The 14,482-nt window shown below is 42.7% G+C and overlaps 1 protein-coding gene across 1 annotated transcript in view; it reads right to left on the reverse strand.

Moving 5' to 3' along the window:
• The window catches only part of SLC2A9 (solute carrier family 2 (facilitated glucose transporter), member 9), a 195,429-nt gene that overhangs the window by 143,920 nt on the left and 37,027 nt on the right, over nt 1-14,482 (reverse strand). Inside the window, 2 exon segments of the mRNA XM_011987830.1 lie at nt 8,793-8,824; nt 8,827-8,937. Coding sequence (XP_011843220.1) covers nt 8,793-8,824; nt 8,827-8,937 — 143 coding nt within the window.

Raw genomic sequence — 14,482 nt, forward strand, 5'->3', positions numbered from 1 at the left:
ACAAAATTAGCCGGGTGTGGTGGCACATGCCTGTAATCCCAGCTGCTCAAGAGGCTGAGGCAGAAGAATTGCTTTGACCCAGGAGGCGGAGGTTGTAGTGAGTCGGAGATCGCACCATTGCACTCCAGTCTGGGCAACAACAGCGAAACTCTGTCTCAGAAAAACAAAAACAAAAACAAAAACAAAAATTCTAACTACAAAATGGTTAACCAGTGATATTTTTTAAAATCTTGATCAAAAAAAGGAAATGTGAAAGTTGGCAGAATAAAAATAAAGTCATCTATGTTAAAAAGCAAAAATAAAAGCAAACCCCTGAAAAATGAAGCTAGGCAAGGTCATGAAAGGAAGATTCTCATATACAAATGCCTGCTGACAAAAACTATCACAAAAGACTCTGCAAAAACCTTGCACAAAGGCCACTACAACCTTACATAAGAAAATACTGCTGCGAGAACACCTGCCTAGCAACTGACTGTCCAGCCTTGGACTGATGCCACCCTTGTTATTGATACATCTATTCAAAGATAACTATCTCAAAAACAATTATGTAATTCTTCTCATTTTTTCTTTAAAAACCTTTGTCTTCTTTTACCTCCCTGAATATGCACATGGTTTACTATAGCACACCTATGCCAATTGCAATGGCTATTCCTGAAAAAACATCATTTTCTTTCAGAAAGTCTCCCTCTTTGCTTGTTATTTAGATTGAAAAAATTTGCAACTATTAGAACATTTCTTTCCTTGAGGGGAAAGAAAAGTGGGAGCTCAAAGTTAATCATTTTATCTGAAATAAATGTTCTTCTGAGTGTATAAAATCATTCCTTTATGGTCTCACATCATTCCTAATCTCTCTTCTCATACTTTTGCCTACGGTTTTCATCTAAGTCTATTTCTTCTTTATCTTTGCAAGAGAAATAGCTAATTGATTTGTTTTAAAAAAATATATCATTTGGAGTCACGTAAATGTTCAATCACGACAGTTGTTTTATGATGTATCTTTGATTAAATTCATGGAACCAGCATTAATTCCTACATTTATTTCCCTTTCTTGCCTTCTGGCAGCCTATTCTAAAAGCCACCTTCATCTACCACAGGCTCAGCCATAAAGCAAGTCTCAATAGATTCAAAAGAATTAAACTCATACCAACCATACTCTCAGACCACAGTGGACTAAAATTAGAAATCAACACCAAGAAGATCTCTCAAAACCACACAATTACATGGAAATTAAATGACCTGCTCCTGAATGACTTTTGGGTAAACAATGAAATTAAAGCAGAGATCAAAAAATTATCTGAAATAAGTGAAAGCATACCAAAATCTCTGAGATGCAGCAAAAGCAATGGTAAGGAGAATGCTTAGAGTGTTAAATGCCTACCTCAAAATGTTAGAAAGATCTCATATTAATAATCTAACACCACTCCTAGAGGAAGCAGAAAAACCAACTCCAAAGTTAGCAAACAAAAGAAACAGCTATAAAATCAGAGCAGAAATGAACAAAATTGAGACCCAAAATCCATACAAAGAATCAACAAAACCAAAAGTTTGCTATTTGAAAGGATAAAAAAGATTAATAGACCAATAGCTAGATTAAAAAAGAAAAAAAGAGAGAAGATCCAAATAGGCACAATCAGAAATGACAAAGGTGACATTACAACTGATTCCACAGAAATAGAAAAGATTTTCAGAGACTATTATGAACACTTCTAGACACACAAACTAGAAAACCTAGAAGAAATGAATAAGTTCCTGGAAACACACAATTTCCCAAGATTCAATTAGGAAGAAATTGAAACCCTGAACAGACCAGTATCAAGACCTGAAATTGAAAGAGTAATAAAAAACCTACCAGCCAATAAAAGCCCTGACAAGATGGATTCACAGCCAAGTTCTATTAGATGTATGAGGAAGAGCTGGTACCAATCCTGCTGAAACTATTTCAAAAAATTGAGGAGGGATTCCTCTCTAACTTGTTCTACGAAATCAGCATAACACAAATATCAAAACCTGGCAAAGATACAATAAAAACAGAAAACCACAGACCAGTATCCCTGATGAACATATATGAAAAAATCCTTAACAAATTACCGGCAAACTGAATCCAGTAGTACATCAAAAACTTAATTCACCATGATCAAGTAGCCTTCCTTCCTGGGATGCAAGGTCAGTTCAACATATGCAAATCAATATAGGTGATTCACCACAACAGACGCAGAAAAAGGTGTTGATAACAACAAGCCTTAATGATAAAACCTCTCAAGAAACTAAGCATTAAACAAACATACCTCAAAATAATGAGAGCCAACTACTACAAACCCACAGCCAACATCATACTGAACAGGCAAAAGCTGGAAGCATTCCTCTTGAGAACTGAAACAAGACAAGGTGCCCACTCTCACCGCTCCTATTCAGCATAGCAATAAAGTTCTAGCCAGAGCAATCAGGCAAGACAAAGAAATAAAAGGCATTCAAATAGGAAAAGAAGTCAAACTATCTCTCTTCTTCGCTGATGATCTAGAAAAGGCTCCACCAAAAGTCTTCTGGAACTGACAGGGGATTTCAGGAAAGTTTCAGGATACAAAATCAATGTACAAAAATCAGTAGTATTTCTATACACCAATAATGTTCAAGCTGAGAGCCAAATCAAGCATGTGATCCCATTTATAATAGCTGCAAAAAAAAAAAAAAAAAGGAAATAATCTAACCAAGGAGGTGAAGGATTTGTATAAAGAGAACTACAAAACATTGCTGAAAGAAATCACAGATGACACAAATGGAAAAACATTCCATGTTCATGGATTAGAAGAATCAATATTATTAAAATAGCGATACTGCCCAAAGCAATCTACAGATTCAACACTATTTCTATGAAGCTACCAATATCGTTTTCCACCAAACTAGAAAAAAATTCTAAAATTCATATAAAACCAAAAAGAGCCCAAATAGCCAAAGCCATCCTAAGCAAAAAGAAAAAAGCCAGAGGCATCATATTATCTGACCTCAAACCATACTATGAATCTACAGTAACCAAAAGAGCATGGTACTGGTACAAAAACAGACACATAGACAAATGAAACAGAACGGAGAAGACAGAAGTAAAGTCGTACACCTACAGCTATCTGATCTTCGGCAAAGTTGACAGAAATAAGCAATGGGGAAAGGAATTCCTATTCAATAAATGGTGCTGGGATAGTTGGTTCGCCGTATGCAGAAGAATGTAACTGGACCCCTACCTTTTACCATATACAAAAATTAACTCAAGATGGATTAAAGATTTAAATGAAAGACCTCAAACTTAAAGAATCCTACGAGAAAACCTAGGAAATACCATTCTGGACACTGACCTTGGGAAAGAAAATTGCAGAAGAAATTGCAACAAAAACAAAAATTGACAAGTGGAATCTAATTAAACTGAAGAGCTTCTGTAGAGCTCTTCAATTCAAGAAACTATCAACGGAGTAAACAGACAACCTATGGAATGGGACAAAATAATTGTAAACTATCATCTGACTAAGGGCTAAAATCCATAATCTATAAGGAATTTAAACAGTTGAAGAAGCAAAAAACAAATAACCCCATTAAAAAATGGGTAAAGGACATGAACAGACACTTCTCAAAAAAAAGCATACAAATGGCCCACAAACATATTAAAAAATGCTCAACATCACTAATCATCAGAGAGAGGCCAATCCAAACCACAATGAGATACCATCTCATACCAGTCAGAAGGGCTATGATTAAAGAGTCAGAAAACAACAGATGCTAATGAGGCTGCAAAGAAAAGGAAACACTTATGCCCTGTTGGTGGGAATGTAAATTAGTTCAGTCACTATGGAAAACAATATGGAAATTTCTCAAAGAACTTACAACAGAACTACCATTTGACCCAGCAATCCCATTATTGGGTATATATCCAAAAGAAAATAAATTATTCTACTAAAAAGAGTGATGCACTCGTATGTTCATGGCACCACTATTCGCAACAGCAAAGACATGAAATCAACTTAAGTGCCCATCGATGGTGGACTTGATAAAGAAAATGTGATACACATACATCATAGAATACTATGCAGCTATGAGAAGAAGCAAAATCATGTTGTTTGCAGCAACATGGATGGAGCTGGAGGCCATTATCCTAAGTGAAATAACACAGGAACAGAAAACCAAACACTGCATGTTCTCACTTGTAAGTGGGAATTAAACAATGGGTACTCATGGACATAAAGATGGCAACACCAGACACTGGAGACAATGGGATAGATGGAGGGGAGGAATAGAGGGGACAAAAGTTGGAAAATTATTGGGTAGTATGTTCAGTACTTGTGTGATGGGATAAATTATACCCCAAACTTCAGTATCTCTCAATATACCCAGGAAACAAGTGTGCACATGTACTCTCTTAATTTAAAATAGAAGTTGAAGTCATAAAATAAATAAAATAGCTACCTTCTTGCTAACCTCCTTCACCCTCTGTGTTTCAAAGCAATTGCCTGCACTGAAGCCCAGTTTTTCTCTCTCTTTTTTCAAAGCTTGGTTGTCTCAATCTTTGAAGGTAAATGAGAAATACGATTAAAATCGTGAAAATGAAATTCTGACGCTTAGTGAAATAACTGTGAATTTCACTTGGCTGGAACACTGCAAATTTCCAGAGACGTGAATAAAAAATTCCCATTTGATGTTCTTTCCTAGACCAGAAGCCCTAGATCCACATTCCCAGAACATAAATTTGAAAACAAAAGGATATTTACAGGGTTCCTCACCCATCTTCCTGGCCAGGGCCAAGACTGTCTGAAAACTCCCATCTGATGGGAAGAGACAGCCTATAGGGACCAATGGTACAATTTTTGGCTGGCTCGAGGCCAGAAGGTAGGCGTGGGCAGCTGTGCCCCTTGGCTGGCATCATGTTCATGAGCCCTGTTGTCCCTGGGAGAGAGTGTCCCAGCCTCAGAATCTAGGTACCCAGGTTCTCGAATCAGCTCTTCCTTCCAGTTGCTACGTGACATGCACAGTTCATGTCAGTGAACTTGTCACCCTGTCCCCTGCAGAGCTGCTCCTCCTCCTTCACAGCTCCCTGTCTTAGCATCTGGTACCACCATTCTGACTGGCTGATGTGCCAGACGCCTGGGAGTTATTCTTGACTCTTCTCTGGGACACCACATCCCATCACCACTAGCCTCACTCAACCTCATCCGCCTCTCTCCATCCACACTGCCATTACTCTGACCCATTTCATAACTGGACCAGTCAACCCCTTCAGTCCTGGCTGGGATCCAATCCTTTCTCCATGCTGCAGCCCAAAAGCCTTCTTGAAGCACTCGTCATGTCCTCAATGATGTCCCACTGCTTTGGGGGTACAAATAAGCCTTCACAGGTACACACTCCCCATCAAGGTGTGTGAAAGGTGGCCCTAAGGCTGGACCCAGGCCACAGGAGGGAGGTTTTTTGTTTTTTAAAGGTCAGTTTCCAATATTTACAAATTATGAAATATGACAAATCCGGATTTGTAATATCTCTTGAAACTCAGAAAATCTGTCATCTCTAGGCCAGTGTCTATGATGGAAACAGTAGGGGCTGCCCTTGACCCCCAAGCAGCCACAGGTCCAGGGAACCCCTCACCTTGCCCATCCTTCCCTGTGCCCATTTACAGCATAGGTGTGGCCCTCCTGCCCACAGATCTGCCTTGCCAGTGGCCTCTGTCTCTCCCTCTCCCTCTCCCCGTCCCCCTCCTTCTCTCTCTCCCTCTCCCTCTCCCCGCTCCTGTCATCTGAGTTTTTCTGCCTCTGAACAAATGCCAGGGCCTTCCCCCATACTCTTACCTCTGCTGGAATGCCCCACCCCCATTTCCTCTCTCTTCCTACAGTCCCGCCCAGATAAATCCTACTCGTCCTCAAGCCATGAGTTTAGATGTCACTGCTGCAGGGAAACCACCCCCGATGCCCTACCAGAGGTCAGTGCCTATTTTCCTATCACCTGTGGCCACTGGTCAATCACCCTCCTGTGAGCTCCCAAGGGCAGGGCTAGCCTGATGACCTCACCACTCTACCACCAGCAGCCAACCCAATACCTGGCACACAAGAGGAGCTTTCTAAACATTTGTTGAATGACTAGATAAACTTGACGCCTCTGGGTTATCGTGCATACAAGTAAGATGCCATCAACTGGCAGGACAAGATGCGAAAGGAAACGGAAATCAGTGTGGGAGAGGCACAGGTGCACGGTGTCCTGGGATATGCTGAACAGTCACTATTTGCCAGTGATGTTTTCCCAGAGGAAGTCAAGCTTCAGTGGGGCTTGGGAATTTGGGACTTGCAACCATGCCTCCTACTGAAGCCGACACTGGTTAGAGAGGTGAGTTGACCTGCCCAAGGTCACACAGTCCTTGCAGTCTGAGCAACATTAAGATGTGGGCTGTGCCTGACGTGCTCAAAGCTGCAGCTCCAGCATCAACTCAATGTTTAACAAATGTGGTGAATGAATAAATAAAGGATGAAGACAGAGGTTGAAGAAAGACCTTAAGGACTCAAGCAGCGGAAAGAACTTGATATTGATTTATAAACAAAGAGGAATTTGGAAATGATCCCCAAAGAGAAAAGCTTAGCTCTACTGAGGCAAATATTTGTTTGCTTTTTTACTCCTAAAGGACAATAGCACTCTTCCTTAACTTTTAAATGTATTTTTGTTTAGGGAGCTGAGACTGTTATCTTGTTTTTAATTGTCAACACGAGGTGGTTATTTTGAGAATTTTAAAATATCTTGAAAAACAAAAAGCAAAAGAGTCTCTTTAGTTTGGAACCTCACTTAGGTAGAGAGACTGTTTCTAACACATGCTATTAATTATAGCAATCGTCACGCACACGACAACCGCAGATGTAAAATGTGAGTTGTTTCTGTTTTTGCAAAAGAAGAAACTAAAGTTACAGCCATAATAACCCAGAATGGTCATAATAAAAGATCAGAAGCAGATGCCTGTGAGGTGACCTCGACTGGCTGAAATATAAAAAGTCACTTTTAATACCACAGAAAAGTACACTTAAGAATGGTCAAAATGGTAAATTTTATGTGGATTTTACTACAATAAAAAATGTTCAAAACATTGAAAATTTGTTTGAAAAATGTAATGCAATGATTCCTCCACTTACAAAACCTTCCACTGAATGCGAAAGGAGCTGGCCCTAGAGTCAGTGAGGCTCAGCAGCTGGGACAGAAAGGACCCCGTGGGCAGAACTAGCCCCTTCTCTCCAGAGCTCGCACATTCCCAGAAACACCAGTGTGATCCGTCCTTGGCTGTATGAGACACACCCCATATGTGGCTTTGAAAGTACACAGACCCAGGTTCTGGTTTCAGCACCAATACGTCCTTGTTCACGAGAGCTCTGTCCCTTACCTCTCTCTGCTTGCGTCCAAGGCTGCAAATCTGAGCTACTCACAAAGTAGCTGTTAGGATTTGAGCAGCGTAACAAACGAGACTTTTACATAACTGCTCTAGGACTTGCAAATTTGTTATGTTTGCCCCCTGCTGCCAGAATTCAGCTCCACAGGGAGCTGTTTGTCTGTTTGTGCACTGTTCATACCTAGAACAGTCTGGCATGCAGTGGGCATTCGACCATCATTAGTGGTTTAATCTCTGCCCGCCCTCCTGCCCTGTCTATGTGAGTGAGAAGGGAGCGCCCCTGCATCCCTGTGAGCATCCCTTGGGAAGGATCCTAGCAAGTCCAGTGGCCTGTGCTTCCACCATGGTCTTGAACACACCCATTCCTCTTTATCCCCATGTCCACCACCTCAGTCGCAGCTGCATCCTTCCCTTACCATGTGTACCAATAGCAGCAGCCCTCTGCCTCTCTCCTCCCTACCCTTCCCACTCTAGTCTACACCCACCACCTCCACCCCAGAGCCACCTTCTAACACTGATCTGGCCATGTCACCCTCCAGCTCCAGTGCCGCCCAGGGCTTCCTATTCCCCCAGGGCGAACTCTGTGGTGGCTCAGTGAACAGACCTTCATCTCTCACCCTTCCCATGCTTGTTCTCTCCTCAGCCCCAAAGCTGTCTGAGCTCTTTCACAGGGCTGCGCCCCATCTTGAGCCTTTTCTTTACTGGTTTCCTTTCTCTGGTATATCCGCTCTCCCAATCCCCATCATCACCTGCCTAACTCCTGCTTACCCTTCAGGAGTCCATTTAGAGGCCACCTCTTCTGAAAAGCCCTCCTTGATTTTGCCCCACCCCATTCAACCTGAGTGAAGTGTTTCTTTTCTCCCTGCCAAGGCCACACAGCGAGTAGATCATTGAACTGGGATTCAAATTCAGGCCCACCTTCTCCCAAAACAGCAAGCCAAAATCAGAAGACTCTAATTACTTATTTATTCAGGAAAAAAGAGACTCAAGAATGAGGTAGAGCTAAGTTAACATCTTGAAAAGATACCCAAAATATCTTAAATGAAAACATGAGGTTGTAGATCAATGCATATGGCATAATTCCATCAAAACCACAATAAACTATATATGTTTATATACGTTTTTAAAGCACAGAAGATGCCTAAACAAACACAAATTGAGCTATTAATGATAATTATTGGGTGGGTGCACTTAAACATTCTATAAGGTTTCAATTTGTTATGTATTCTTTATGTCCTTAAAAAAAATTAAAGGAACTCCACAACTTTTCTCCAATAATAAGGAAGAGGCTTGAACACCAGGAATTGCAATATACAGGGACCAGCTTTTGGAGAAAAGGCTCCTTCCTGCAGTGGTAACATGAGATGAGGGCAGATGCGGTTGACCAGGGAGCCACACTCACCTTTCCCAGCAGCTCGGGCAGGCCCAGCAGCTCCCAGTGAACACGCCAATTCAGATAAAGATGGCGGTTACCTGCCCCAGAGAGCCACGGATCTCCTTGGGTGAGATCTCACTGAGGTACATGGGGAGCACACTGAGGGCGATGCCTGTAGAAGAAGCATAGCAGCAGTTAGAGAGGTGTCTTCCTGACGGAGCCGCACTCTGGTTACAGTGCCTCTCTTGGCTCTGCTTTGCCCTGGACGTTAAATAACACTGTAGCCACAGCATCTTCCCCAGCACTTTGCACAAATTGCCAAAGCTTTCCCATGCACTTTATAATTTAATCCCTAAAGTATGACTGGAGGTGCATTTCAGAGGACAGGACACAGTTGATGGTGTTGGTGGAGGTGATGGTATTGACAGTGATAATGATGGTGATGGTGATAACGGTGGTGGTAGTGGTAGTGATGGCCATGATGGTGATGATAATGATGGTAGTGGTGATGGTAGTAATGGTGATGGTGGTGGTGGTAGTGATGGTCATGATGGTGATAATGATGGTAGTGGTGATGGTAGTAATGGTGATGGTGGTGGTGGCAGTGATGGTGATGATGATGATGGTGGTGGTGATGATTGTGATGATGGTTGTAGCAATGATGATGATGGTGATAATGGTGGTAGTAATGATGGTCATGATGGTGGTGATGATGATAATGGTAATGTTGACGGTGGTAGCAATAGTGATGGTGATGGTGATGATGATGGTAGTGATGGTGGCGGTGGTAGTGATGGTGATGATGGTGATGGTGACGGTGATGGTGGTGGTGGTAAGGTAGTGATGGTAGTGGTGGTAGTGATGGTCATGATGGTGATGATGGTGATGGTGGTGGTGATGATTGTGATGATGGTTGTGGCGATGATGATGATAGTGATAATGGTGGCAGTAATGATGGTCATGATGGTGATGATGGTGATGGTGGTGATGACAATGATGGTAATGTTGATGGTGGTAGCAATAGTGATGATGATGGCGATGGTGATGATGGTAGTGATGGTAGTGGTGGTGGTGATGGTGATGGTAATGATGGTGATGGTGGTGGTGCTGATGGCGATGATGGTTGTAGCAATGATGATGGTGATTGTGGTGGTAGTAGTAATGGTGATGATAGTGATGGTGGTGATGGTGGTGACAGTGATGGTGGTGGTGGTGATGGTGATGGTGATAGTGATGGCAATGATGGTGATGGTGGTGATGGTGGTCACAATGATAATAGCCAATACACACAGTGGCTACCAAGTAACAGGAATCCTTCTCATCTATTTATATGTATTAACATATTTACTTTTAACAATAGTCTTCTGAATTAAATATACTGTTACTATTTCTCTTCTAAAGATGAGTAAACTGAGGCACAGAGAAGTTGAGTAACTTGCCTAAATCACCAAGTCATGTCCAGAGATGCTTAAAAAAATTATTTTGCCCAATAGAGCCCCAGTGGGCCTCTGATCTTAGAACTTGAGCTTTTCCCGCCAGCTAACATTGCCTCTTGTCATAAATTAAGGGACTCAGTTATGGCAGATGCTATTACACTCATTTTATAAAAATAGGTCATCCACATATAATCTAATGATGTTTGAGATAAATTTACATGTTCAGAGGCTTATGATAGGTATTTCGAATAAAAACTAACAGTTATAAAGATGTTTTACAAAGTGCTTACTGCACACACAGTGGGCCTGTAAGTAAAAATTATATAAGGACTTGTCAACTTAAAAAAAACAAACCTTGCTTTCCCCCATACCTGAGCAGGGCTATTCTTAAGTCACTTTATAGGCCTATAAATGACTACACTGCACTTATCCCAGGCAGATTCATTGCTTGTTTAGAGCACAGACTGCATAATCTGGAGTCACAAGGCCTCTTGGGTCAAATCCCTGCAACTTACAAGCTGTGGGAACTTGGGTGCGGTTGTGAGCTTCTCTCAGCTTCCACAAGATGGGGATAAGTATTGAGCCTAGCTTCAGAGGATCTCTGTGAGAGTTGAGATATGCTCAGTTACTTATTCATTGTAAAATACTGTACAAATTAGCATTATTAGCACCTATTACTACCATCTAATTTTTCACCAGGTTGTGAGGGCATCAAAAATGTCTTTCCTGCCTCGGTTTTCCAACGTCTCTAGTATAGTTCCCAACACAGTTTAGGCACCAATCAATGTGCTTCAAGTTGAGCTGAGTTCACTCCAGTTGCTAGCATTCAGGAAGGACTTTCCCGAAAATTAGTGAAGGGAACGCACACCTCAATTTACAAACTGGGAATCTCATTCATTGCCTCTCAGCCCAGGATACTGTTTCTGGTTTACCACTCAAAACAAACATGCTTAAGAAGCAAAGAGATGGAAATTATTTGTCACAACATAGACCAGATGATGCTTGAACTTTTATCCAAAACACATATATTGGGAGCATATGGCCTCATGGAGTAATTGGCTAGCCACCAAACAATTTAGTCTATTATTCTTCGCAAGCAGGGCAATAGAGGGAAAACTGTGCTACACTGGACTCAAGTCCCACAGCCCTGGTTTCCTCACAGGGGGATCTCGATCAAGTCACTTTATCTCTTTTACTCTCAGCTCACTTATTTGCAAAATACAGTGATGACTATTTCTGCTGTAATGAGAATAAAATGACTGCATGTAAGGCACTGGGCTCTCGTGTGGTCACTTGATAACACTTCAAAAACTGTTCTTTATCCTGATGCTCCTTCCCCCACAAGGGGATAATAATCATTATCTCACAAAACATAGTAAGGAAATGAGGGAGCTGTAGCACAGAGGCAGTGTCGTCAGTGGCGGAGGCATGGAGCTAACTTCTCTGTCTCTTCTGTAAAGCTAGGGTGGCAGTAGCATCTCCTTCACATGGTGCTACGCACCTACGGAACACATGTCAAATGCCTTGCAGAGTGCGCAGCTTAGATTCAGCTGTCAATAAATGGTGACGAATTGTTCTTATTTGTTCATTGTGAGATGACACGGAAGGGGAGATACTAGTGGCTAAAGCAGCAGTGAATGAGGAGGTGGGCTGCGTGAAAAGTCCGCCATCGGGTGACCAGCTCACCCCAGTTTGCCTAGTACCACCCAGAAACCCCCTCAGTCCTGGACAAACCAGGATGGTTGGTCATCCTAGGCCCATGATGCTGTACCAAGCATCCCTACCCGTGAGCAAACTCTTCTGACCTCTGAGCCCATCTTCTGCCACTCTCCTCCCCAGGAGTCCTGGATGTGGAGTTCACTGAACACTCCAGGCTCATTCTGATCATAGGATGTTGGCTTCTGCTCTTCTGTTTGTCTGGAACTCTCTGTTTTCAGAGCTCCACAGCTTCTTAACCTTCCAGTCTCCATTCAGTGTCACCTCTTACAGTGAGTTGCATGGTATCCTTCCAAAAGATATGCTGAGGCTCTAAATCCTGTTACTTGTGAATGTAGCCTTATTTGGAAATAGGGTTTTTGCGGATGTAATCAAGTTAAGATGAGGTCATACTGGAGTAGGATGGCCCTTAAATTCAATACTTTTCATTCTTATAAGAAGGCCATGTGAAGACACAGACACAGACATGAGAGAAGGCCATGTGATGAGGAGACAGAGACTGGACTGATGCAACGATTAGCCAGGAAATGCCAGGATTTCTGGCCACCACCTGAAGGTGGAAGAGAGGCCTGGAACAGATTGTCCACAGAAGCCCTCAGAAGCAATTGATCCTGCTGATCTTGGACTTCTCCTAAAGTAGCAGCCATGGGCTTGTCCACTAGTGAACTCCTAATTCAGAAGACGTGACCTTGCGCCCCTGGGCATGTCAACAGCACTGGGAAGGCCATGGCAGGGACACGTCCAGTGCAATCTTCCACAAACACCAAGTAGCAGTACAGTCTCCTATTTTAACTTTATTATGTACATGAATTTTGCTTCCAACACCATTTGGTATCATGTTTGTATTGATGTAAAAAATAATAAATATTATTTATTTATTTTTGAGACAGAATTTTGCTCTTGTTGCCCAGACTGGAGTGCAATGGGCGATCTCGGCTCACTGCAACCTCCACCTCCTGGGTTCAAGTGATTCTCCCACCTCAGCATCCCGAGTAGCTAGGATTACAGGTATGTGCCACCATGCCCAGCTAGTTTTGCATTTTCAGTATAGACAGGGTTTCTCCATGCTGGTCAGGCTGCTCGCAAACTCCTGACCTCAGGTGATCCACCCACCTCGGCCTCCCAAAGTGCTGGGATTACAGGTGTAAGCCACTGCGCCTGGCCCATTTAATTTTCACATCACCCAACAAGGGAGGCCTTACTACTAAGTTGCCATGCCAGGTGGGAAAGAGGCCAAGACTGTGAGGTTAGTGGTTGCTGCAGTGGTCCTTGATTTGTATCCTCTCCCTGGATCCACATCCTTGGGGAGTCAGTCCTCTCTGACATTCATTCTGCACCTGTCTATGGGACTTGCTTGGGCCAAAGGGACATCAAGGGACATCAGCAAATGTGCATGCAAAGTGCTTACACATTGGGACTTTCTCTTTTGGCTGCTGTTGGCAGCCCACGAACTTTATGCGAGGCAACCCAGGCCCCCCTGGCCCAGGGTGGGAAGCCAAGAAATGAGCTGGCCCACTGACAGCCCCTGAGACCAGGCCACCTGCTAACACCCAAACACAGGCGTGAGACCATCCCAGGTCATCCAGTCACTGACCTACCTGAAGCCATCACAGACACATGAGAAGGCCCAACAGAGATTGGCAGAGCTGGCCCAGAGCAGAACAGCCCAGCCCACCCACCGAAGTGAAAGCACAGTAAAATGGTTATTATTTCAAGCCACTACATTTTGTTTTTTGTTTTGTTTCATTTTGTTTTGTTTTTAAGAGACAGGGTTTCGCTCTGTTGCCAAGGTTAAAATGCAGCGGTGCCATCATGGCTTAAGTTTTCGGGTTTTTCAATGCAGCAAACCTAACCTATACAGATAAATTAATGAAATTAATGGAAGCAAGTGAGAGCACTCAGGCAGTCTGACTCCACAGTCTTCACCTTTAACTACTTTCCCGCTCCAGCTTTCTGAGCATTAGTGCCCGCATTTGTAAAATGAACATGAAAAAAACAGTCTTTCATTATAGGAGGAGATCAAAAAAGATGAAAAACATGAACACGGTTGGTCAATTACAGAACATTACATAGACACCAGCCATTATTCTTACGGATAAACTCTCAATAGCCATCTCCCTTCTACTTGAATAGAAGGCATCTATTAAAGTAGAATAGACTAATGAATAGACAGATGATCGAGGAGTCATTTCATCATGAGTTTGGACTATCAGAGAGTCCTAGATTATTCTCCTCCAGCAGGGCAACAAAGGTAAGTGAAACCTCCTCTTCCCAACCTTACTTCCAGGCCCCCACTCTCCTGCCCACCTCTCCCTGAGACATTTTTGTTGTTCATCTCACTCAGCTGAACAACCCGGTACCCTCAGCTGTTAAGACATCGACAAGGAAGGGAATTAGCCTTTAAGAAGCTCATGCTAGGTTCCAGGCAGTATATACATGTGTGTGTGTGTTGGTGTGTGTGTGTGTTGGTGTGTGTGTGTGTGTGTGTGTGTGTGTGTGTGTGTGTGTGTATGAGAGACAGAGAGAGAGAGAGAGAGTTTCCATTCAGCCTTATTATAGCCTTTC

This window comes from Mandrillus leucophaeus, unplaced genomic scaffold (assembly GCF_000951045.1).
Source record: "Mandrillus leucophaeus isolate KB7577 unplaced genomic scaffold, Mleu.le_1.0 Scaffold317, whole genome shotgun sequence".
Taxonomy (NCBI): Eukaryota; Metazoa; Chordata; class Mammalia; order Primates; family Cercopithecidae; genus Mandrillus; species Mandrillus leucophaeus.